Here is a 26,332-nt window from a genome sequence, read left to right as displayed (position 1 = left end):
CATAGCTCAGAACATCACGGCAACCAGCCTCCCCTCCATAGTCTCTGTCTATATTTCTCACTACCATAGTAAAGTAGCCAAGATAACTGAAGACCTACCCACCCCATATATTCCCTCATCTCCCCACCCATCGGACAGAAGGCACAAAAGCCTGCAAGCATGTACAGTTGGCCCTCCTTAATGGAGAGGGATTGGTTCCAGACCCCTCGCGGATACCAAAAAATGTGGATGCTCAAGTCCCTTATTCAACCTGTCTAAATTCGGTGGACCTTAGGACCCAGCGGAACCCCGGATCTTATTTAACCTGTCTCAGTGCGGTGGACATTAGGACCTGACGTCGGAGCTCTGAATCCGCAGTGTTTCTGTTCACGAAAATAATCTCGATCGTGATTTAAAATAAAGTGGAAATAATAAAGCAATTGGAAGGAGGTGAAACACAATCGGTCATTGGAGAAGCATTAGGCTACAGTCGGTCAACGATCGGATCAATTTTAAAGGATAAAGTGAGAAAAGCCCTGCCCCGATTAAAGCTACAATTATTACTAAGCAACGCAGTGGTTTAATTTTTGGGTTTGGGTTTTTGATCCTTCACATCAACCCGGCAGGCATGGACAGCGTGCTCAGGAGCGGTCTGTCACTGGATCAAACTCGAGCCCGGTGCTGAAACATACGTTTCTTAAGTGTTTTATATGCATAGAAAGATAAAGTATATACTAAGACAAACGTTTGACTAACTGACGCTAAATAATACCAGATGTACCTGTTCCAACTTACTTAGTAAGAGAACTTCCGTTTTTTTTTCGATCCCGCTCCACAATAACCTACACACATCCTCCCGTATACTTTAAATCGTCTCTAGATTACTTATAATACCTAATGAATGTAAATGCCATGTAAAATAGTTGTTATACTGCATTGTTTAGGGAATAATGACAAGAAAAAGAAGTCTGTACATGCTCGAACAACAAGTGCTGGAAGAGCACTTCCGGGTTTTCTCGATTCGCGGTTGATTGAATTCATGTATGTGGAACTCGTGGATAAGAAGGGCCGACTGTACAACTAGGCACAAGGGATAACTTCTATCCCCCTATTATATGATTATTGGACAATGAATCCATAAACACTACCTCACTTTTTGATCATATTTATCTGAATTTAATTTTTATGTGTATACTTACTGTAATTTATAGTTTTTTATTATGTATTGCAGTGTATTGCTGCTGCAAAACAACAATTTTCATGACATAGGCCAGTGATACTTAAACTTGATTTTGATTCCCCTACTGTGATAAGACTGTCTCCTGACCTCACAATGTACCTTGTTGTAAAACTTGCACTTTATTGTCTACCTGCATTTATTTGTAGACAAGCCAGTTGTTTAAGCATCCCATACTTAGAGAAAAATAGTGATTTGCTTACAAATATTGTCATGGATCTAAACCTATTCAGCACAGTAAAAATAATACTCCTGCCTCCACAGTGGAGTACTGTGCTCAGTTCTGGTCGCCTCAGTATAGGAAGGACGTGGAAATCATAGAAAGGGTGCAGAGGAGATTTACAAGGATATTGCCTGGATTAGGGAGCATGGCTTATGAGAATAGGTTGAGTGAACTCAGCCTTTTCTCCTTGGAGCAGCGGAGAATGAGTGGTGACATGATAGAGGCGTACAAGATAATGAGAGGCATTGATCGTGTGAATGGTCAGAGGCTTTTCTCCAGGGCTGAAATAGCTGGCACGAGAGGGCACAGTTTTAAGGTGCTTGGAACTAGGTACAGCGAGATGTTAGGAGTAAGTTTTTTAAGCAAAGAGTGATGAGTGCGTGGAATGGGCTGCTGGCGGCGGTGGTGGAGGCAGAAACAATAGGGTCTTTTAAGAGACTCCTGGATGGGTACATGCAGCTTAGAAAAATAGAGGGTTATGGGTAAAGCCTAGGCAGTTCTAAGGCAGGAACATGTTTGGCACAGCTTTGTGGGCCGAAGGGCCTGTATTGTGCTCTATGTTTTCTATGTCTTCTATTTTCTATGCTTTTTAAGATTTAAACTTGAGTTTTCACTTTTGCCTGTTGCTTCCTCCGACAGTACACCATGTTATCAGGCAAAGTTCCCTTCCAGTGTGAAGAACAGACATTGACTTCCACAAGTGCAGAAGAAATCATGAAAAAGATAAAGCAAGGGGACTTCTCATTCGAAGGGGAAGCCTGGAGAAGCGTCTCGCAAGAGGCCAAGGAGCTCATACAAGGTGAGATTGGCTAGTTACCAGTTTTCCCCTCCTGACCATTTGCATCATTGTCCTCCCTCTTCATTACTCCCTACCTGCTTTTAGAGGTAGGTTCCTCTCTTAAGACAGAGAATGTTGGGAATACTCAACAGGCTAGGCAGCATTTGTAAAGTGAGGAACATAGAACAATACAGCCCAGGAACAGGCCTTTTGGCCCAGCCTGTCTGTGCTGACCATGATGCCAATCTCATCTCACTGTAAATGGTCTTCTTTGCCTGTCTAAATACCTCTTTAATGATTCCACCACTTGCCCTGGCAGTGTGTTCCAGGCACCTACTTCTCTTTCTGTGCTGAAGGAAAACTTGCATCGTACATCTCCTTTAAGCTTTCCCCTCTCACCTAAAACCTAAGCTCTCTCGTATTTGATATTTCCACCCTGGATACATAAACTGACCCTGTCTACCCTGCTGACACCTCTCATAATTTTTCGTAAGCAGAGTTAACAGATCAAAACTGGTTTTGCTTCTGTGTTAGGTTAAATGGTCGACAAAACATTGTGTGCTGAAGGCCACGTGTGTGTTGTACTATGCTATGTTCTATGAGCAGAAGTTTGCTTCTGTGTTAATTTCTAATATTGCATTGAACATAAAATTGCTGATGTTAAATTGAGCAGCTCCTGACGATTCGCTCAAAAGGTATTGTGACAATAATAACACAAGGTTAGTGGGTCAGAGGGTGAAGTAGCTGGTCCTCATTTGTCAGTGTTCAATTACATTACTGCTTTTTACTGTCCTGTTCCATTTCCCTTGCTCCGTCAGTCACTGCTGACACTGAGCTCTACGTGCTACCTTCTGGATAAAGTCAGCAGGTCCCATGCTGACTTTAATCCCAGGGATTAAATGCCCCTGCCCTTCCTTGGTGAAGCATTCTTTCTAGAAGGGAGCAGTGAAGAAAGAGCACATACTTTAAAAATAAATTTGCTTTTGGGTCTGTAAATGCTGAGTGCTTAAAAAATACTTATAAACCTGACTGAGCATGGTCGAATTACAGAGACATCAAAGTAAATTTATTCTCAAATTATGTATTTCTCAGCATATATTAACTTGAGACATTGTCTTGCAGGTGTTTACAGGAAAATAAAGCAATACGATAGAATTAATGAAAACTATGCAGAAGCTGTATAAACAGCATGAACGCTACAGGCCATTTGGCTCACAATGTTGTACTGAGCTTCTAACCTATATTGAATTGTGCATCTAACTTTGTACAACCTGTCTGTATTTTTACTGTGAGCCCTATCTGAAGAAATAAAACAACTGGTATTGTTTTGTACCAAACAAAATTTTCTAGTAGTAATGGGAAGAGGCAAAACTGTGCAGGTGCGTGACGTCAGCCAGTAGAGCTGGAAAGGCTTAAAAAGACAAGGAATCTTCAGCGGTTTTAGATTTGAAGCAAGAAAGCTGCGAGTGGAATGGCTAAGGATTTCTGGAGCAAAGGCATTTTACTACTCGGGGTAAAGAGAAGCAAGACTGTGCAGGCGGGTGACGTCAGCCAGTAGAGCAGGAAAAGTTTAAAAAGAAGACCGCCATATCCAGCAGGCATGGGAGTGAGAGGGTAGCAGAGTGGTAGGGCTTTGACTCAGCGGGCTTAGGCAGTAACGGGACGAGGCAAGGTAGGTTTACCTGTGTTAATTGGGGGAAGGAAGTATGTGTGTGAGGCCAGTGTTCTATGCTCGGTGTCAGATGTGAGAGGTCCTGGAGTCTCCCAGCCTCCCGGACGGCCATATCTGCACCCGGTGTGTCGAGCTGCAGCTCCTAAGGGACCGCGTTGGGGAACTGGAGTTGCAGCTCGATGACCTTCACCTGGTCAGGGAGAGCGGGGAGGTGATAGAAAGGAGTTATAGGCAGGCGGTCACACCGGGGCCATGGGAGACAGACAAGTGGGTAACAGTCAGGAGAGAGAAGGGGAAGAGTCAGGTACTAGAGAGTAGCCCTGTGGCTGTCCCCCTGAACAATAAGTACTCCTGTTTGAGTACTGTTGGGCAGGGACAGCCTACCTGGGGGAAGCAACAGTGGCCGTGTCTCTGGCACAGAGTCTGGCCATGTGGCTCAGAAGGGTAGGAAAAGGAAGAGAGAGGCAGTAGTGATAGGGGACTCTATAGTTAGGGGGTCAGACAGGCAATTCTGTGGATGCAAGAAAGAAACTCAGATAGTAGTTTGCCTCCCAGGTGCCAGGGTCCGGGATGTTTCAGATCGCATCCACGATATCCTGCAGTGGGAGGGAGAACAGCCAGAGGTCGTGGTACATATTGGTACCAATGACATAGGTAGGAAAAGGGAAGAGGTCCTAAAAGGAGACTACAGAGAGTTAGAAAGGAAGTTGAGAAGCGTGACCGCAAAGGTAGTAATCTCGGGGTTACTGCCTGTGCCACGTGACAGTGAGTATAGGAATAGAATGAGGTGGAGGATAAATGCGTAGCTGAGGGATTGGAGCAGGGGGCAGGGATTCAGATTTCTGGATCATTGGGACCTCTTTTGGGGCAGGTGTGACCTGTACAAAAAGGACGGGTTGCACTTGAATCCCAGGGGGACCAGTATCCTGGCGGGGAAGTTTGCTAAGGCTACTGGGGAGAGTTTGAACTAGAATTGATGGGGGGTGGGAACGGAACTGAAGAGACTGGGGAAGAGGCAGTTGGCTCACAAATAGAGAAAGCTTGGAGACAGTGTGTGAGGGAGGATAAGCAGGTGATAGAGAAGGGACTGATGGTTTGACATGTGTCTATTTTAACGCAAGGAGTATTGTGAACTAAGTGGATGAGCTTAGAGCGTGGATCAATACTTGGAGCTATGATGTGGTGGCCATTACAGAGATTTGGATGGCTCAGGGACAGGAATGGTTACTTCAAGTGCCGAGTTTTAGGTGTTTCAGAAAGGACAGGGAGGGAGGCAAAAGAAGTGGATGTGTAGCACTGTTAATCAGAGATAGTATGATGGCTGCAGAAAAGGTGGATGTCATGGAGCAATTGTCTATGGAGTCTCTGGGTGGAGATTAGGAACAGGAAGGGGTCAATAACTCTACTGGGTGTTTTTTATAGGCTGCCCAATAGTAACAGGGATATCGAGGAGCAGATAGGGAAACATAGTTGTCGGGGTGGGAGATTTTGATTTCCCAGATACCGATTGGCATCTCCCTAGAGCAAGGGGTTTAGATGTCATGGAATTTGTTAGGTGTGTTCCGGAAGGTTTCTTAGTCATAGTCATAGTCATAGTCATACTTTATTGATCCCGGGGGAACTCGGTTTTTGTTACAGTTGCACCATAAATAATTAAATAGTAATATGTAAATTATGCCAGGAAATAAGTCCAGGACCAGCCTATTGGCTCAGGGTGTCTGACCCTCCAAGGGAGGAGTTGTAAAGTTTGACAGCCACAGGCAGGAATGACTTCCTATGATGCTCTGTGTTACATCTCGGTGGAATGAGTCTCTGGCTGAATGTACTCCTGTGCTCAATCAGTACATTATGTAGTGGATGGGAGACATTGTCCAAGATGGCATGCAACTTGGACAGCATCCTCTTTTCACTCACCACCGTGAGAGAGTCCAGTTCCATCCCCACAACATCACTGGCCTTACGAATGAGTTTGTTGATCCTGTTGGTGTCTGCTACCCTCAGCCTGCTGCCCCAGCACACAACAGCAAACATGATAGCACTGGCCACCACAGACTCGTAGAACATCCTCAGCATTGTCCGGCAGATGTTAAAAGACCTGTCTCCTCAGGAAATAGAGATGGCGCTGACCCTTCTTGTAGACAGCCTCAGTGTTCTTTGACCAGTCCAGTTTATTGTCAATTCGTATCCCCAGGTATTTGTAATCCTCCATCATGTCCACATTCTTGACACAATACATAGATCAGCCTACAAGAGGAGAGACTGTACTTGATTTGGTATTGGGAAATGAACCTGGTCAGGTGTCAGAACTCTCAGTGGGAGAGCATTTTGGAGATAGTGATCATAATTTTATCTCCTTTACAATAGCATTGGAGAGAGATAGGAACAGACAAATTAGGAAAGCATTTAATTGGAGTAAGGGGAATTATGAGGCAATCAGGCAGAAACTTGGAAGCTTAAATTGGGAACAGATGTTCTCAGGGAAAGGTATGGAAGAAATGTGGCAAATGTTCAGGGAATATTTGTGTGGAGTTCTGCATAGGTACGTTCCAATGAGACAGGGAAGTTATGGTAGGGTACAGGAACCGTGGTGTACAAAGGCTGTAGTAAATCTAGTCAAGAAAAAAAGAAAAGCTTACAAAAGGTTCAGAGAGCTAGGTAATGTTAGAGATTTAGAAGATTATAAGGCTAACAGGAAGGAGCTTAAGAAGGAAATTAGGAGAGCCAGAAGGGGCCATGAGAAAGCCTTGGGCAGGATTAAGGAAAACCCCAAGGCATTCTACAAGTATGTGAAGAGCAAGAGGATGAGACGTGAAAGAATAGGACCTATCAAGTGTGGAAGTGTGTATGGAACCGGAGGAAATAGCAGAACTACTTAATGAATACAGCTTTCCCCCGCCAACCGACGGTAGAGCGATCCTTTGAAATGGTTCATAAGCTGGAATGTTGTAAAGCGAAGAAGCAATTACCATTTATTTATATGGGAAAAAGTTGTGAGTGTTTGCAGACCCAAAAATAACTTACTAAATCATGCCAAATAACACATAAAACCTAAAATAACAGTAACATATAGTAAAAGCAGGAATGATATGATAAATACGCAGCCTATATAAAGTAGAAATACTTCTCTACAATCCTTACCTGTACTGTTCTCCGTAGCGAAAATCTCACGCAAGTGCTCTTGGCAAAACGTGGCGCAAGCGCTCTGGGCAGAAAATCTCACGCAAGCGCTCTTGGCAAAAACACTCTCTCCAGTAACCTTTAAGCTGTGAAGCTGCCAAATCATACCAAATAAAGTATAAAAATACACAGCCGATATAAAGTAGAAATAATGTATGTATAGTGTAGTATCACTTACGGGAATCGGGATGACATCGAGCACACTGATGATGGTATTTTAGGCTGAGTCGTCAGAGGTTGGGGTGGTGCAGTGGCCCCCACCCCCCCGGGCAGTGAACCGATACCGATCCGTGAAGCATGCAGGGGTACAGCAGTAGCTGGGACACACCCAGCACATCTTTAAGAAAAAAGCCAAAATAAACAAGCTATTTAATTAGATAACACACATCAAAGTTGCTGGTGAACACAGCAGGCCAGGCAGCATCTCTAGGAAGAGGTACAGTCGACGTTTCAGGCCGAGACCCTTTGTCAGGCCCGAAATGTTGACTGTATCTCTTCTTAGAGATGCTGCCCGGCCTGCTGTGTTCACCAGCAACTTTGATGTGTGTTGCTCGAATTTCCAGCATCTGCAGAATTCCTCGTGTTTACGTAATTAATTAGGTGCCACCTGGCACGTAAATGTCGGCCCAGATCAGAGGTTGACTCTGTGGTTAAGGAGGCATACGGTGTATTGGCCTTCATCAATTGTGGAATTGAATTTAGGAGCCAAGAGGTAATGTTGCAGCTATATAAGACCCTGGTCAGACCCCACTTGGAGTACTGTGCTCATTTCTGGTCGCCTCACTACAGGAAGGACGTGGAAACCACAGAAAGGGTGCAGAGGAGATTTACAAGGATGTTGCCTGGATTGGGGAACATATCTTATGAAAACAGGTTGAGTGAACTCAGCCTTTTCTCCTTGGAGTGACGGAGGATGAGAGGTGACCTGATGGAGGTGTATAAAATAATGAGAGGCATTGATCGTGTGGATAGTCAGAGGCTTTTTCCCAGGGTTGAAATAGTTGCCACAAGAGGACACAGGTTTAAGGTGCTGGGGAGTAGGTACAGAGGAGATGTCAGGAGTAATTTTTTTTTTTACACAGAGAGTGGTGAGTGCGTGGAATGGGCTGCCAGCAATGGTGGTGGAGGCGGAAACGATAGGGTCTTTTAAGAGACTTTTGGATAGGTACATGGAGGTTAGCAAAATAGAGGGCTATGGGTAACCCTAGTAATTTCTAAGGTAGGAACATGTTCGGCACACCTTTGTGGGCTGAAGGGCCTGTATTGTGCTGTAGATTTTCTATGTTTCTATGTTTTTCTATGTTTCTATGACATGGACAGTGAGGGATATCAGTGATGAATGCTGCCTTTTTGAGGAACCACTTTGTAAAGGTGTTCTCAGTGGAGGGGAAGGTTGTGCCTTTGGTGGAGCTGGCTGTGCAACCTCTTGTGATATAGGGCATTGGACCAGGCTGTGATGCAACCAGTCAGAGTGCTCTCCAGCATACATTAGAAATTTGCAAGTCTTTGGTGACATGCAAAATTTGCTCAATCTCTTAAAAAAGGATAACTGCTGGTGTGGGCCTTCATGATTGCATCAATGTGTTAGGCCCAGGAAAAATCTTCTGAGATGTTAATGTACAGTAACTTGAAGCTACAGGATGCTGCCAGGACTTCAGGGACTGAGATGTCGAGAGGCTGAGCAGGTTGGGACTTCCTAGGTATGAATATCACCTACTATCTGTCCTGGTCAAGGCCAAGAAAGCTCAGCAATGCCTCTACTTCCTTAGGAGAGCAAAGAAATTCAACATGACTCCGTTGACTCTTAAACAATTTTCATTGATGCACCATTGAAAGCATTCTGCTTGAATGCATAACGCCTTAGTATGGCAACCACTCTACTTGTGACCACAAGAAACTACAGAGAGTTGTGGACACACTTCAACATATCACATGAACTAGCCTCCCATCCATGGACTCTGTCTATACTTCTAAGTAGCCAGCAAAATCAAAGACCCCAGCCACCCTAAACACTTTCTCTTCTCCCTTCCATCAGGTAGAAGATGCAATCGTCTAAAAACACAAACCACCAGACTGAAGGACAGCTTCTATCCCACTGTTGAATAGACCTTTTGGCCGTAGTCTGCCTCACTATGATCTTGCAGTTTATTGTTTACCTGCACTGCAGTCTTTTGGTAGCTTTTACACAATGCACTGTGTATAAACTGTATGCAAGACAAGCTTTTCATTGCATCTTGGTATGTGTGGCAATAATAAGACCATAAGATATAGGAGCAGAAGTAGGCCATTCAGCCCATCAAGTCCCTGCCATTCAATCATGGGCTGATGCAATTCTTCTAGTCATCCCCAATCCCCTGCCTTCTCCCCATACCCTTTGATGCTCTGGCTAATAAAAAAACCTATCAATCTCTGCCTTAAATGTACCCAATGACTTGGCCTCCACAGCCACTCATGGCAACAAATTCCATAGATTTACCACCCTGTGACTAAAGTAATTTCTCTGCAGCTCACTACTAAATGGACGTCCTTCAATCCTGAAGTCGTGCCCTCTTGTCCTAGACTCCCCTACCATGGGAAATAACTTTGCCATATCTAATCTGATTTGGAATATTTCTATGAGATACCTCCTCATTCTCCTGAACTCCAGGGAATACAGCCCAAGAGCTGCCAGATGTTCCTCATACGGTAACCCTTTCATTCCTGGAATTGTTCTCATGAATCTTCTCTGAACCCTTTCCAATGTCACTATAACCTTTCTAAAATAATGAGCCCAAAACTGCATACGATACCCTAAGTGTGGTGTCATGAGTGCCTTACAGAGCCTCAACATCACATCCCTGCTCTTGTATTCTATACCTCTAGAAATGAACGCCAACATTGCATTCACCTTCTTCACCACAGACTCAACCCGGAGGTTAACCTTTAGGGTATCCTGCACAGGGATTCGCAAGTCTCTTTGCATCTCTGCATTTTGAATTCTTTCCCCATCTCAATAATAGTCTGCCCGTTTATTTCTTCCACCAAAGTGCATGACCATACACTTTTCACCATTTAATTTCATTTGCCACTTTTTTGCCCATTCCCCTAAGCTATTTAAGTCTCTCTGCAGACTCTCTGTTTCCTCAACACTACACGCTTCTCCACCTATTTTTGTATCATCAAAAAATTTAGCCACAAATCCATTAATCCCAAATCATTGACATACATCGTAAAAAGCAGCGGTTCCAACACCGACCCCTGTGCAACTCCACTGGTAAACAGCAGCCAGCCAGAATAGGATCCCTTTATTCCCACTCTCTGTTTTCTTCGATCAGCCAATGCTCCACCCATGCTAATAACTTCCCTGTAATTCCATGGACTCTCACCTTGCTAAGCAGCATCATGTGCAGCACCTTGTCAAAGGCCTGAAAATCCAAGTGCACCACATCCACTGCATCTCCTTTGTCTACCAGGCTTGTAATTTCCTCAAAAAATTGTAGTTGATTAATCAGGCAGGATTTTCCATTCAGGAAACCATGCTGGCTTTGGTATACCTTGTCATGTGCCTCCAGGTACTCCACAATCTCATCCCTAACAATCGATTCCAACAGCTTCCCAACCACTGATGTCAGACTAACAGGTCTATAGTTTCCTTTTTGCTGCCTCCCACCCTTATTAAATAGTAGAGTAACATTTGCAATTTTCCAGTCATCCAGTGCACTGCCAGAATCTATTGATTCTTGAAAGATCATTGTTAATGCCTCTGCAATCTCTCCAGCTAGTTCCTTCAGAACCCGAGGGTGCATTCCATCAGGTCCAGGAGATTTATCCACCCTCAGACCATTAAGCTTCCTGTGCACCTTCTCAGTCGTAATTTTCACTGCACATACTTCACTTCCCTGACACTCTTGAATGTCCGGTATATTGCAGATGTCTTCCACTGTGAAGACTGATGCAAAATACGCATTCAGTTCCTCTGCTATCTCTACGTCTCTCATTACAATATCTCCAGTGCCATTTTCTGTTAGTGCTATATCTACTGTCAACTCTTTTTGACTCTTTATATACTTAAAAAAGCTTTCAGTATCTTCTTCGAAATTAGTCACCATCTTCCTTTCATACTTCATTTTTCCCTTCTTAATGACCTTCTTAGTTTCCTTCTGCAAGTTTTTAAAAGCTTCCCAATCCTCTATCTTCCCACTATCTTTGGCTTCTTTGTATGCCCTCTCTTTTGCTTTTACTTTGGCTCTGACTTCACTTGTCATCCACGGTAGTGTTCCTCTTCCATTCAAAAATTTCTTCTTATTTGGAATATATCTGTCTTGCACTTCCCTAATTTTTCGCAGAAACTCCAGCCATTGCTACTCTGCTGTCCTTTCCACTATTGTCCCTTTCCAGTCAACTTTGGCCATTTCCCCTCTCATGCCATTGTAATTTCCTTTATTCCTCTGAAATACCAACACACTGGAATTTAGTTTCTCCTTCTCAAATTTCAAACTGAACTCGATCGTATTGTGATCACTGTTCCCTGAGGGTTCCTTAACCTTAAGCTCGCTTATCACCTCCAGATCATTGCACAACACCCAATCCAGCACAGCTGATCCCCTGGTGAGCTCAACAACAAGCTGTTCTAAAAAGCTATCCCTTAGAAATTCTACAAATTCTCTCTCTTGAGGTCCAGTACTGACCTGGTTTTCCCAATCCACTTTCATGTTAAAATCTCCAACGATTATCATGACATTGTCCTTCTGACACGGCTTTTCTATCTCCTGCTGTAATTTGTAATCCACATCCTGGCTGCTATTTGGAGGCCTGTATTCTTGCCATTTCTCAAACCCAACCCATAGAGACTCTACACCTTTCGATCCTATGTCATCCCTTTCTAATGAGTTAATATTATTTCTTATACACAGGGCCACACCACCCCCTCTGCCAACTAACCTATCTTTCGGATACACCGTTTATCCTTAGAAGTTCAGCTCCCAATGGCAGCCATCCTTTAGCCAAGTTTCGGAGATGGCCACAACATCATACTTGCCAATCTGTAGCTGAATTTCAAGATCGTCTGTTTTATTTCTAATGCTGTCTGCTTTCAAATATAACCCTTTCAGTCCAGTATTTTTTGGTTTGTTTTAACTGCACCACACCTCTATTGCCCTGTAACTCATCCCACTGGCCTCATCTGCCTGTCCTTTCTATCATCACTGTTGCACGCTATCTTTGATTTATTTCTGTTTTCCCCTTCCTCAGCCCTATCACTCCGGTTCCCATCCCCCTGCCAAATTAGTTTAAACCCTCCCGAACAGCTCTGTTGAACCTGCCTACTAGGATATTGGACTCCTTTGGGTTCAGGTGTAACCCGTCCTTTTTGTACAGGTCGTACCTCCCCAGAAGAGGCCCCAGTGATCCAGGAACCCAAAGCCCTGCCCCCTACTCTACTTATCAGCCACGCATTAATATGCCTGATCATGTTATTCTTGCACTCGTTAGCATGTGGCACAGGCAGCAATCCTGTGATTACTACCCTGGAGATCCTGCTTTTCAGCTTCCTTTCCAACTTCCAGAATTCTCTCTTCAGGATCTCCTCCCTTTTTCTATCTACCAACATTTACCAAGACTTATGGGTGTTCACCCTCTTCCTTCAGAATACTCTGAACCTGATCCAAGACATCCCATACCCTGGTACTTGGGAGGCAACACACCATGCAGTTATGATTATCAGGCTGACGGAACCTCCTGCCTGTTCCCTTCACCATGGAATCCCCGATGACTACCGCATTCCTCATCATTATCTCTTTCTCTTGCACCACGGAATCAGACTCAGTGTCAGAGACCTGATTGCCGTGGTCATCCTCTGGCAGGTCACCCTGCTCAACAGCATCTAAAATGAGATAACGATTACTGAGGGGGACGGCCACCTGGGTGCTCTCTACTTCCCTTCTCTGACAGTCACCCACTTATCTAACTCCTGCAGCTTCAGGGTGATTAACTTCCTATATCTCCTATCTATGTCCTGCTCACTTTCCCTAATAAACTGTAGGTCACCAAGGTCATTATATACTGATACCAATATCAATTCTTTATTTAGTGGAGTGTAGGGGAATGAGGAGTGATCTTACAGAGGTGTATAAAATCATATGGCACATAGATGGAGCAATGCGCACTGTTCTTTTCTCAAGATTGGGGAATCAACAACTAGAAGGTGATAGAGAGATTTAGTAGGAATCTGAGGGGCAGTATTTTCTCCTAGAGAATAGACAGTTTATGGAGTGACTTGCCAAAGGATGTGGTTAAGGTAGGTACAGTACTCTGGAAAAAGTCTTTACATATTTACATAGGGTGCCTAAGACTTTTGCATAGTACTGTGTTTGTCATTCGTGAAGTAAAGAATGAGTTTGTAAATCTTTTGTGAGCAAGCAGTGTTGGGAATGGTGAGGATGGAGCACCGCAAGAGCGCCAGGGGCGAGGAGAGAGGTGGTGCGGGTGCAGACACCAAGCAAGGTCATTTTGTTCCAAACAGCTAATTTATTGATCATTACAGAATGTCTCTCTGGTGCTCCCCTCGCAACCTTCCCCCTTCCTCAAACATGATTTCCCTCTCCCTTCCCCCTTCCCCCTTCCCATTCTCAGTTCACAAAATGACCAATATCAGAATCAAGGTTATCATCACTTACATATGTCATGAAATTTGTATATTTTTTGTGGCAACAGTTAAACAGTACGTAAAATTACTACAGTACTGTGCAGAAATCTTAGGCACCCTGGCTATATATATGTACCCAAGACTTTTATACGTTAACAACATATGAAAAGTACTTGGACAGGTAAATGGAAAGTAGAGGTATGGATGGATATGGAACAAATATGGGCTATTGGGACTGGTTTAGATGGGAATTTTGGTTGCATGGACCAATTCGGCTAAAGGGCTCATTTCTGTGATGTTTGACTTTAAAAATATCCTAAATCTCTGCATAACCAGCATTGGGAAAGAAAAGCAGTCCAACACCTCAAACACCTTCCCTACTGCTTCTGTCACCAGATGCTGAGTGGGATCTGATGACTCCTGCCAGTAGTTTCTGTGTTTAAATCAAATTTACAGTACAGGTTTCCCTCGCCATCCGAAGGTAGAGCGTTCCTATGAAACGGTTTGTAAGCCGGAATGTCGTAAAGTGAAGAAGCAATTACCATTAATTTCTATGGGAAAAATTTGTGAGCGTTCGCAAACCTAAAAATAACCTACCAAATCATGCCAAATAACACATAAAACCCAAAATAATAGTAACATATAGTAAAAGCAGGAATGATATGATGAATACATAGCCTATATAAAGTAGAAATACTACTCTACAATCATTGCCGCGCTGTTCTCTGTAGTGAAAATCTCACGCAAGCGCTCTTGGCAGAAACACGGTGCAAGTGCTCTCAGCAAAAACACTCTCTCCAGTAACCTTTAAGCTATGAAACTGCCAAATCATACCAAGTAACACATAAAAATACACAGACTATATAAAGTAGAAATAATGTGTGTACAGTGTAGTATCACTTACTGGAATTGGAAAGACAGCGCCGAGCACACTGATGATGATGTGTTAGGCTGAGTCGTCGGAGGGTGGGGTGGGGTGGTGCGGTGGACACCAACCTCCAGGCCGCCAACAGATACCGATCCGTGAAGAATGCAGCGGTACAGCGGTAGCCAGGACACACTCAGCACATCTTTAAGAAAAAAGTCAAAATAAACAAGCTAATTAATTAGGTGCCACCCGGCACGTAAATGTCGGCCCAGATCAAAGGTGACGCAATCGGCAATCGCCTCTGATCTGGGCCGACATTTATGTGCCAGGCAGCACCTAATTAATTAACTTGTTTATTTCGGCTTTTTTCTAAAAGATGTGCTGGGTGCGTCCCAGCTACCGCTGCATTCTCTGCGGCAATGTATCAGTCCGCGGCCGGGGGGTTGGGGTGGTGGGACACTAGGGTGTCATCTCGTCGTCATCTGTTTCCATCAGGGCAGGCAGGTCATCTTCTTCTATGTCTGCCTGCCTCGATGTCGAGGTTCGGCGTCTGCTGTGGCTGATGTGGAAAGCTTGAAAAACGATAGTATGCTTGACTGCTTATCCTCGCGCATTTTTCTATCATCTCACGCCGTTGCTTCACGTTTAGTTCCTGGACGACTTCACTGCATTCGGTTTCAGTTGTTATCCTTTCCTCTTCCAATTGCATCAGCTCTTCATCTATCAGTTCTTGGACATGGGATGCCAAAACCTCTTCAACATCATCTTCGTCAACTTCCACAAGCCAAACTCACTTTGTCCTTACTTCATTCACCACGATCGAAACGCTTAATTATGTCTAGTTTTACGCTAAGTGTAACAGCCTTACAAGCTCTTTTAGGCTTTTCCGATACCTTAGAACTCATCTTGCTAACGACTGCTCACAGGCACGTGTTTAAGCAATGCTGGCTAGAATGCAGTTCCGGCGGAGGAGCTTGGCTGCTTGGAGCGCGTGCTGCCTTTTATCGCGTGCTGCTTTTTTCGTAACAGTGAAAACACCTTCTGTTAGCGAAAACAGATAACTAATGTAGGTCTTTTGTAACAGCGAGGACTCATAAAGCGAATGTTTGAAAAGCGGGGGACACCTGTAATCACAGTTTATCCCTTATTTATTTGTAACAAAAAAATCCTGCAATAGGGGATGATTATCTGAGGAAAGAGTCCCTCCAGCAGAAGGAAAGGGTGGATTTGGGGCCATAAATTTATAAACAGACATAAAAGTGCAGATCCTGGAATCAGGAGCACAGGAAAGGACTCTTCAGCCCATGATGTTGTGCCAAACTAATTCAGGTAATGATAATTAATGAAACTTAATCCTTTTTGCCTGCACATGGTCCATTCTCTGCATGTTCATGAGCTTACCTATGAGCCTCTTAAACTGCACTATCATGTCTGCCTTCATGACCATCCCAGCAGAATATTCCAGGCACCAACCATTCTCTGTAAAACAGAAGGAAAAAAAACAACTTGTCCCAAAGATACTTGTCTAACACTTTGCATCTTTCACTTGCAGGACTCTTAACTGTTGATCCAAACAAACGGATTAAAATGTCGAGCCTACGTTTCAATGAATGGCTTCAGGATGGCAGTCAGTTGTCATCCAACCCACTGATGACTCCAGACATTCTTGGTTCTACTGGACTTTCTGTCCACACCTACGTCAAAGCAACCTTTCACGTAAGGATGACCTTTCTAATTTCTCATCAATTACAGTAGTTCTTTGGCTGCTACAAACTACATTTACATTTACATGATGCCTTTTACAAAAATGAATCTCCCAAGACAGCAATAGGATATGAAATTTGACTCTGTTGAAACAAGTGGAAGTCTTCAGGTCAGTTTTAAAACTGCAATGCCTTTGTTCAAATTCCTGCACCCCGCTATATTTCTGTGATCTCTTTCAACCCCAAAATCTGCATTTGGCAATTTTAGTATCATGTGAATCCATGATTTCCTCAGCCCTTCTATAGCAGGCATGCTCTTAGATGCTTAAGCTTTAAAATTCAATCATATTGATGAGACAGTGTATCCCTGTAACAGAGCAACATTGACTATCTTTGAGTAATCACTGGAGACACGAGACTGCAAATACTGGAATCTGGAGCTCTCAGCAGAACTTCCATGGAGCAAAATGGACAGTCAATGTTTTGGGACCCTGCATGGGACTGCCTTTCCAAGTGTAGATTAGACCATAAGCCATAGAAGTAGAATTAGGCCATTCAGCCCATCATATCTGTTCTGCCATTCAATCATAACTTATTTATTTTTGCTCTCAACCCCTTTATCCTGTCTTCACAAGATCACAAGACAAAGAAGCAGAAGTAGGCCATTTGATCCATCAAGTGTGCTCCGCCACTCCACCATGAGCTAAACTATTCTCCCATCTAGTTCCAGTTTCTGGCTTTTTCCCCATATCCTTTGATACCCTGACTAATTAGATACCTATCAATCTCCTCCCTAAACACCCTCAATGATCGGGCCTCCACCGCTGTATGTGGCAATGAATTCCATAAATCCATGACCCTCTGGCTAAAAAAATTCTCCTCATATCTGTTTTAAATGGGTACCCTCTAGTTCTAAGACTGTGGCCTCTTGTCCTGGACTCACCGAATAAGAGAAACAGCCTTTACACATTTACTCTGTCCAACCCTTCCAATATTCGAAATGTTTCTATGAGATCCCCTCTCATTCTTCTCTACTCTAATAAAAACAGTCCAAGAGCCGACAAACACTCCTCATATGTTAGCCCCTGCATTCCAGGAATCATCCTCGTAAGTCTTCTCTGAACTCTGTCCAACATCAGAACATCCCTTCTAAGATAGGGGGCCCAAAACTGCACACAGTATTCCAAATGAGGTCTCACCAGTGCCCCATAGAGCCTCATCAACACCTCCTTACTCTTATACACTATTCCTCTTGAAATGAATGCCAACATAGCATTCCCTTTCCTTACTGCCGGTCCAACCTGGTGGTTAACCTTTAGGGTATCCTGCCCGAGGACCCCCAAGTCCCTTTGCACTTCCGATTTTTGAATTTTCTCTCCATCTAAATAATAATCTGCCCAATTATTTTTTCTTCCAAAATGTACAACCATGCATTTCTCAACATTGTATCTCATCTGCCATTTCTTTGCCCATTCTCCTATACTGACCGAGTTCTCTGCAACCTTTTCGTTTCTTCAACACTTCCTGCTCCTCCACCTATCTTGGTGTCATCTACAAACTTAGCCACAAAACCATTTAATCCATAATCTAAATCATCAACATACATTGTAAAAAGAAGAGGCCCCAACACCGACCCCTGCAGAACACCACTGGTAACCGGCAACCAATCAGAATAGGATCCCTTTATTCCCACCCTTTGCTTTCTGCCTATCAGCCAATGCTCCACCCATTCCAATATCTTTCCTGTAATTCCATGGGCTCTCATCTTATTAAGCAGCCTCTTATGTGGCACCTTATCAAAGGCCTTTTGAAAATCCAAATACACAACATCCACAGCCTCTCCCTTATCAATCTTACTTGAGATTACCTCAAAAAAATTCCAATAGGTTGGTGAGGCAGGATCTTCCCTTCATGAAACTATGCTGTCTTGGGCCTATCTTGTCACACACCTCAAGGTATTTCATAACCTCGTCCTTGAGGATCGACTCCAATAACCTTCCAACTATTGATGTCAGACTAATAGGTCTGTAATTTTCTTTTTGCTGCCTCCCTCCTTTCTTAAACAGCGGAACTACATTTGCGACCTTCCAGTCCTCTGGAACCATGCCAGAGTCTATTGATTCCTGGAAGATCATTTCCAATGCCTCCACAATCTCCAAAGCCACCTCCTTCAGAACCCCTGGGTGCACCTCATCCGGTCCGGGAGACTTACCTATTCTTAGTCCATTTAACTTCCCAAGCACTTTTTTCTAGTAATCTTGACTGTACCTAATTCTATTCCCCGAGACCTCTGGCTATCAGGTATATTGCTCATGTCTTCCACTGTGAAGACTGATGCAAAGTACTCATTCAGTTCCTCCGACATCTCTTTGTTACCCATTATAATTTCTCCAGCATCATTTTCAATCGGTCCTATATTTACCCGTGTCACTCTTTTACTCTTCAAATATTTAAAAAAAACTCTTAGTATCCTTTTTAATGTTAATTGCCAACTTCCTTTCATAATTCATCTTTTCTTTTCTAATGACTTTCTTAGTTTCCTTCTGTAAGTTTTTAAAAGCCGTCCAGTCCTCAGTTTTCCCACTAATTTTTGCTTCCTTGTACATCGTCTCTTTTGCTTTTAGCCTTAACCTCTCTTGTTAGCCACATTTGTGCCATTTTTCCATTCATGATTTTCTTTTTTCTTGGAATATATTTTTCTTGCACTTATTTCTTAAAGGAATTTCATCCAATTCTGTTCTACCATCCCTCCATCTAGCTTACTTTTCCAATCTACTTGAGCCAGTTCCTTTCTCATACCACTGTAATTTCCTTTGTTCCACTGAAATATCGATACAGCTGATACCAGCTTCTCCCTTTCAAATTTGAAACTGAACTCAATCATATTATGATCACTACTTCCAAGGGGTTCCTTTACCTCCAGCTCCCTAATCGCCTCAGGTTCATTACACAGCACCCAGTCCAAAGCAGCTGACCCCCTGGTGGGCTTATGGACAAACTGCTCCAAAAAGCCATCCCGTAGGCATTCTATAAACTCCCTCTCCTGAGATCCAGTACCTTCCTGACTTCCCCAATCCACTTTCATATTAAAATTCCCCATAATTATCTTGACGTTTTCCTTCTGACATGCTTTTTCTATTTCCAGCTGTAACTTGTAGTCCACATCCCAGCTGCTGTTTGGAGGCCTGTATATAATTGCTATTAGTGTCTTGTTACCCTTGCCATTTCTTAACTTGACCCATAAGGATTCTACCTCTTCTGATCCTATGTCCCTTCTTTCTATTGATTTGATATCGTTGCTTACCATCAGGGCCATGCTACCCGCTATACCTACCTTCCTATCTTTCCTATACACTGTGTATCCTTGGACATTCAGTTCCCAATCACATCCATCATTTAGCCATGACTCGGTGATGGCCACAATGTCATATCTTTTAACCTGTAGCTGTACAACAGGGTCATCCACTTTATTTCTAATGCTGCGTGCATTTAAGTACAGTACATTTAGATCAGTATCTGTTACCGATTTTGCTATATTTCTATTGCACAGCAAATTATCCTGTCTATTCACCTGCCTGTCCTTCTTGCCATCTTTGCTGCACAGTATCTTTGACTTATTTCTATTTTCCTTTTCCTTGACCCTAACACCCTGGTTTTCTTCCCCCTGCCAACTTAGTTTAAACCCTCCCTGACAGTTATATTAAACAATCCTGCCAGGATATTAGTACCCTTTGAGTTCAGGTGTAACCCATCGTTTTTGTATAAGTCGTACCTCCCCTAAAATAGAAACCAATGATCCAAGAATTTGAAGCCCTGCCCCCTGCACCAGTTACTTAGCCACACAGTCATCTGCTTAATTCTGCTATTTTTACCTTCATTAGCGCGTGGCTCAGGCAGTAATCCTGAGATTATTACTCTGTAAGTACGGCTTTTCAATTTTCTTCCTAGCTCCCAGTAATCTTCCTTCAGGACCTCCTCTCTTTTTCTGTCTATGTCATTGGTACCAACATGTACCAAGACTTCTGGCTGCTCGCTCTCTCTCCTCAGAATACTCTGGACCCTATCTGAGACATCCCATACCCTGGCACCAGGAAGGCAACACTCCATCCGGGTATTCTTGTCCAGCTCGCAGAATCTCTTCTCTGTTCCCCTCATTATGGAATCCCCTATAACTACTGCATTTCTCCTTGCTGTCTTGATCACGGCACTGGGCAGAGTGCCAGAGTCCCGTTTGCTGTGGTCTTCCTCTGTCAGATCAACCTCTCCAACAGTATCTAAAATGATATATCGATTTCTGAGGTGGACTGTCACAGGGGTGCTGTCCACTATATCTCCATAGGTACTATCAATCACCTCCTCACTTTCGCTAATTAGCTGGAGGTCATCAAGTTGCAGCTCCAGATCCCTAACACAGTCCTTAAGGAGCCTCATCTCAATGCACCTGGTGCAGATGTAATCCTTGGGGAAGCTGGGAGTCTCCCAGGGTCCCCACATCTGGCACTCCAAGCACAACACTAATCCTAGATGCATACCTCTAATGCTACTGTTATTACTAAATAAATAAACCTGTAACCTACCCCTTTACTATGAGACTCAATGGTCGCAGGAAGCTTCTTCCCGTTTCCACCTAAGCCCTATCACTCTGCACCCTCTCATACAGCTTCCCGCTGGATATGGCGGTGATCTGTCCATAACCTTTGACACCCTGACTAATCAAGAGCCTATCAGCCTCTGCTTCAAATACTTTCAATGACTAGGGTCTCCACAGCTGTTTGTGGCAATGAATTCCACAGATTCACTACCCACTGGCTAAAGAAATTCCTCCTCAGTAACATGTACAAAATGGTGGAGGAACTCAGGGTCAGGCAGCATCTATTGAAAAGAACAAACATTCAACGTTTTGAGCCGAGAATCTTCATAAGGACTGGAAAAGAAGGGAGAAGAATCCAGAATAAAAGGTAGGAGGAGGGGAAGGAGTACCAACTGGAGGGTGATGGGTGAAGCTAGGTGAGAGGGAAAGTAGGTAGGTGGTGGAGGGGAGATGAAGTGAAAAGCTGGGAGGCGATAGGTGGAAAAGGTAAAGGGCTCAAGAAGGAATCTGATGGGAGAGAAATGTGGTCTATGGAAGAAAGGGGAGGAGGCACACCAGAGGGATGTGACGGCGTGAAGAGAAGAGATGAGAGGGGATTCAGAGTGAGGAATGGAAGATGAGGGGTGGAGGAGCAAGTAAAGTTAAATAGAAGTTAGGGAAGTTGATTTGCATGTCTTCAAGTTGGAGACAACCTGAGAATGGCTTTATTGTGACAGTAGAGGAGGCCATGGACCAACATGTCAGAATGGAAATGGAACTGGCCAACGAGAATCCTGCTTGCTGCAGACAAGCATAGGTGCTCGACAAAGTGGTGCCACAGTCTGTGTCAGGTATCTCCGATGCAGAAGAGGCTGCATCGGGACACTGGATACAGTAGATTATCCCAACAGACTCAGATGAAGTGTTGCCTCACCTGGAAGGACTGTTAGGGGCCCTGAATGGAGGTGAGAGGGAAGGTTAATGAGCAGATGAGGCACTTTTTCTGCTTACAGGGCTAAGTGCTGGGAGGGATGAATGGACCAGGGAAACACTGGTCCATTCCCTGTGAAATCCCTGCAAAGAGTGGGTGATGGGGGGGTAGTTGGGAAGGAGGTTAAGTTGTGTTTGGTCTAAAGATCATGTTGAAGGTGGCGGACGATTCTCATCCCTGTTCTAAGGGAACATCCTTGATTAATCCTGCCTTTCTCCACTGCCACCATCTCTATGCTAACTGCATCCCCTCACACCCATGCCCCAGTCTAGGTTCTCAGTGTCTACTCATGGAGTCATAAAGCACAGAAACACACCCATCAGTCCTCCCCATATATCTATGCCTAGCCTCCATCCTCAGTAATCCAATTTACCAGCATTTAGTATGAAACCACCTTTGCCTGGGCAGTCCAAGATGGTTATTAAAAGTTAGTGAGAGTCCTTGCCTTCACCTCCCCCTCAGACAGTGAATTCTAGAGAGGAGAAAAGTCCTCCTTGGATCTCCTCTGTACCTCTTCTCCATTACTATAAAGCTACATCACCTGAGTTCAGGCACTGTACCTGTGGAGAAGTATGTCCTGCTACCTTATCTATGGACCTCATAATTTTGTATACCTCTTTTACTCCCTATATTGGTTTCCTCCTCTTTAAGGAAAACAAACACAGTTTCTCCTCATAACTGAACCCAGGTAACATCTTGGTGGATCTCCTCAGCACCCTCTCCAGTGCAATCACGTTTCCGATACCATGGTAGCCAGAACTGGACACAGTACTCCAGCTAAACTTGTATAATAATCTTATTAGTACCATCAGGGAGGAGGTACAGAAACCTGAAGACTGATTCAAAAAAAGCTCCTTCTCTTCCACCATCTTTATTTTTTTATTTTCTTGTAAATACCTGCTAAAAAATGAATCTCAAGGTAGTATATAGGAACATGTATGTACTTTGCTAATAAATTTACTTTAATTTTGACCATTAGATTTCTGAATGATTCGTGAAAACTGCCACATTATTCCTTTCTTTTTGCTCTAATTATTTTGTAATTTATCATAATTTTGTGTCTTGCACTGTATTGCTGCCACGACATAACAGATTTTACAGCATGTAAGACAGTAATAATAAACCTGATTCTGAATTTCTTATGAAGGCAAGTATCCTATATGCCTTTTTCACTGTCTGATCTACTTGTGCTGCCATCTTCAGGAGCCTTGAACCTTTACATCCAGGTTCCTTTTTCTCAATGTTTACTAGAACTGTACCTTGAATTCACTGTTGGTCCTCCCAAAGTTTAGGGTTAGGATGATGTCATAATGCCTCACCTTGCACATTTCACATTTAGCTTCCATCTGCCCATTTTACCAACTCTTCAATATTATCTTGTAGTCTAAGACCACAAACTTTCGTATCATTTGCCAACTTATATCTCCTACATTCATATCCAGACTGTGAATGTTTACATAAACAGTATGTCCCATCATATGACACCTCTTATCATGGTACTCTGCCTCATGTTGCCAAGTCAAGTTTGGATCCAGTTTATAAACTTACTTTGGATCTCCTGAATTCTAATGTTCTGGACCATTTTCTAACCTTGTCACATACCATACTGAATTCTGTGTAGAGTAGCTTGCCCTCATCAATATACACTCAGTAATATATATTAGGTGCCTCCTGTACCAAATATAGTGGCCACTGAGTGTATGTTTGTGGTCTTCTTATGCTGTAGCTATCTACTTCAACGTTCAATGTGTTGTGCGTTCAGAGTTGCTCTTCTGCACACCGCTGTTGTAATATGTGATTATTTGAGTTGCTGTTGCCTTCCTACCAGCTTGAACCTGTCAGACCATTCTCCTCTGACCTCTCATTAAAAGATATTTTCACCCACAAGAACCTCAACTCACTGGATGTTTAATGTTTTTCACACCATTCTCTGTCAACACTAGAGTCTGTTGTGTGAAAATCCCAGAAGATTATCAGTTTCTGAGATACTCAAACCAATCTGTCTGGCATCAATAATCATTCCCTGGTCAAGAGCACTCAGATCACATTTCTTCCCCTTTCCGATGTTTGGTCTGAACAACAACTGAACCCCTTGATCATGTCTGCATGCTTTTATGCATTGAATTGTTGCCACATGATTGGGAGATTAAATATTTGCATTAACAAGCAGGTATACAGCTGTGGCCACTAAATGTATTTTTACCTTTTTGAAGAATTAATTCAAATTGTTCATACAGATATTTCCATAGTATAACCATGCTGACTATCTGTGAATAACCCATGATTTTTCAAGTGTAGAAATGTCCTGTCTGTTTTTTTTCAGATAACCTCCCTGCCGTGGTCATTACATTCACAGACTTGTAAATACCTGTTCATCCATGTTGTCCCCTTGAATAAAAGTACTGAGTTATCGATAGAGCAAAGGGATCTGAGAATACAGATCAATTATTCCTTGAAAGTGGTATCATGAGTAGATAAGATGGTAAAGAGAGCCTTTGGCACATGGCCTTCATAAATCTAGGTATTGGGTACACGAGTTGAGATGTTATGTTGAATTTGTATAACACGTTGGTGAGGCCAAATTCAGAGGAATGTGTACAGTTCTGGTCACTTGCCTATGGGGAAACTATAAAGAATGCAGAGAAAATTTACAAGGTGTTGCCAAGACTTGAGGACCTGAGTAAAAGGGAAGGGTTGAAAAGGTTATGTCTTTATTCCCTGGAATGTAGGGAAATGAAGGGATATCCTATAGAGGTATACTAAATTGAGGGGCATAGGGTAAATACAAGCAGACTGAGATTGAGTGAGACAAAAACTAGAGGTCATAGGTTAAGGGTGAAAGGTGAAATATTTATTCATAAATAGGCAGAATATTCTTTGCTAAAAATAGGCCTAGAGTTGCAGGGAGGTGGGAACCAGAGTGCCAGAACAGTTAGTGGAGCAGGTGTGGAGAAAAATGTTCTTAAGGCTACATACAAGGTCAGGAATCAGAAGGAATCAGACAATCGTGGTGAGACTAATGTTCTGAGCTGTGAATATTCCAGTGCAAAGAGTATTGTAAGAAAGGTGGATGAGCTGAGGGCATGGAGCAACATGTGGAATTATGACGTTGTAACCATTAGTGAGACTTGGTTGCAGGAGGGGCAGGACTGGCAGCTCCAGGGTTCCATTGTTTTAGACATGATAGAACAGGACGGATTAAAGATGGAGGGGTGGAATTACTAGTCAGGGAAAATGTCACGGCAGTGCCCAGACAGGACAAACTGGAGAGCTTATTTAGGGAGATTTTAAGGGTAGAGCTGAGGAATAAGAAGGTATGACCATGTTAATGGGATTATATTATAGACCACCCAACAATCTGTGGCATTTTTGAGATTGCAGACTGTTGCAAGAAACATAAGCTTGTGAAAGTAGGGGAATTTAACTTTCCACATATTGACTGGGACTCCCAAACTATAAAGAGGCTGGATGGGAAAGAGTTTGTCAAATGTGTTCAGGATAGTTTCCTTAACCAATACATAGAAGTGCTAACTAGAGAGAGTGTGATACTATATTTCCTGTTAGGGAATGACACAGGTCAGGTGTAGGGGAACACTTTGCATCTAGTGATCATAATGCCATTAGTTTCAAGAAAATTAGGGAAAAGGATAGGTCTAGTCCTTGGATTGAGATTCTAAATTGTAGAAAAGCCAATTTTGATGATATCAGAAAGGATCGGACAAGTGTGGATTGGGAGAGGCTGTTTTCTGACACAGGTGTACTTGTTAAGTGGGAGGCCTTCAAAAGTGAAATTTTGATAGTATAGAGTTTGTATGTTCCTGTTAGAATGAAAGGCAAGGATAGAATGTTTAGGGAAACTTTAAGCAATGTCCCATTGCTTAAGTTAACACATTTCACGAAACCTGGTGGGTGATAATAAGCCTGATTCTGATTGTGAAGAAAGGCTCTAAGAATAAGCCAGGAAATTAGGCCAGTGAGTCTGACAACAGTAGTGGGAAAATTATTGGAAGGTATTTTAAGCTGACTGATAGACAGTGGCTGACTAGGGATAGTCAACATGGCTTTGTGTATGGTGTCTAAACAGTCTTGCAGGTTTTTTTCAAGGAGGTTACCAGGAAAGTTAATGAAGTTCAGGCAGTGGATGTTGTCTATATGGACCTTAGCAATGCTTTTGACAAGCTCCCACATGGAGGGTTGGTCAAGAAGGTTCAGTCGCTTACCATTCATGAAAATGAGAGTGGTAGTAGATGGTTGCCTCTGACTGGAGGCCCATGACTAGTGGTGTGCCGCAGTGATTGGTGCTGGATCCATTGTTGTTTGTTATCTATATTAACAACCTAGATGATAATGTAGTAAACAGGATCGGCTAGTTTGTTGATGATGCCAAAATTGGGGGTATAGTGGTCAGCCAGGAAGACTATCAAAGCTTGTGGCAGATCTGGACCACCTGGAAAAATGGGCTGAGAAATGGCAGATGGAATTTAATGCAGACGAGTGTGAGCAATTGCAATT

General features: G+C 43.3%; 2 protein-coding genes across 7 annotated transcripts in view; both read left to right on the top strand.

Annotated features, from left to right (window-relative positions):
• The window catches only part of LOC134344939 (uncharacterized), a 199,510-nt gene that overhangs the window by 56,374 nt on the left and 116,804 nt on the right, over positions 1–26,332 (top strand). The window lies entirely within an intron of this gene.
• The window catches only part of LOC134344972 (ribosomal protein S6 kinase alpha-5), a 338,866-nt gene that overhangs the window by 293,523 nt on the left and 19,011 nt on the right, over positions 1–26,332 (top strand). For all 6 annotated transcript variants that reach the window (XM_063045114.1, XM_063045122.1, XM_063045107.1 and 3 more), the window contains 2 exons: positions 2,079–2,238; positions 16,109–16,272. In XM_063045114.1, the coding sequence (XP_062901184.1) occupies positions 2,079–2,238; positions 16,109–16,272 (324 nt within the window). The remainder of the gene's footprint in view (positions 1–2,078; positions 2,239–16,108; positions 16,273–26,332) is intronic.

Source organism: Mobula hypostoma, chromosome 1 (genome assembly GCF_963921235.1).
Source record: "Mobula hypostoma chromosome 1, sMobHyp1.1, whole genome shotgun sequence".
In the NCBI taxonomy this organism is placed as follows: Eukaryota; Metazoa; Chordata; class Chondrichthyes; order Myliobatiformes; family Myliobatidae; genus Mobula; species Mobula hypostoma.
This window is presented reverse-complemented; position numbering and strand designations above follow the sequence as displayed.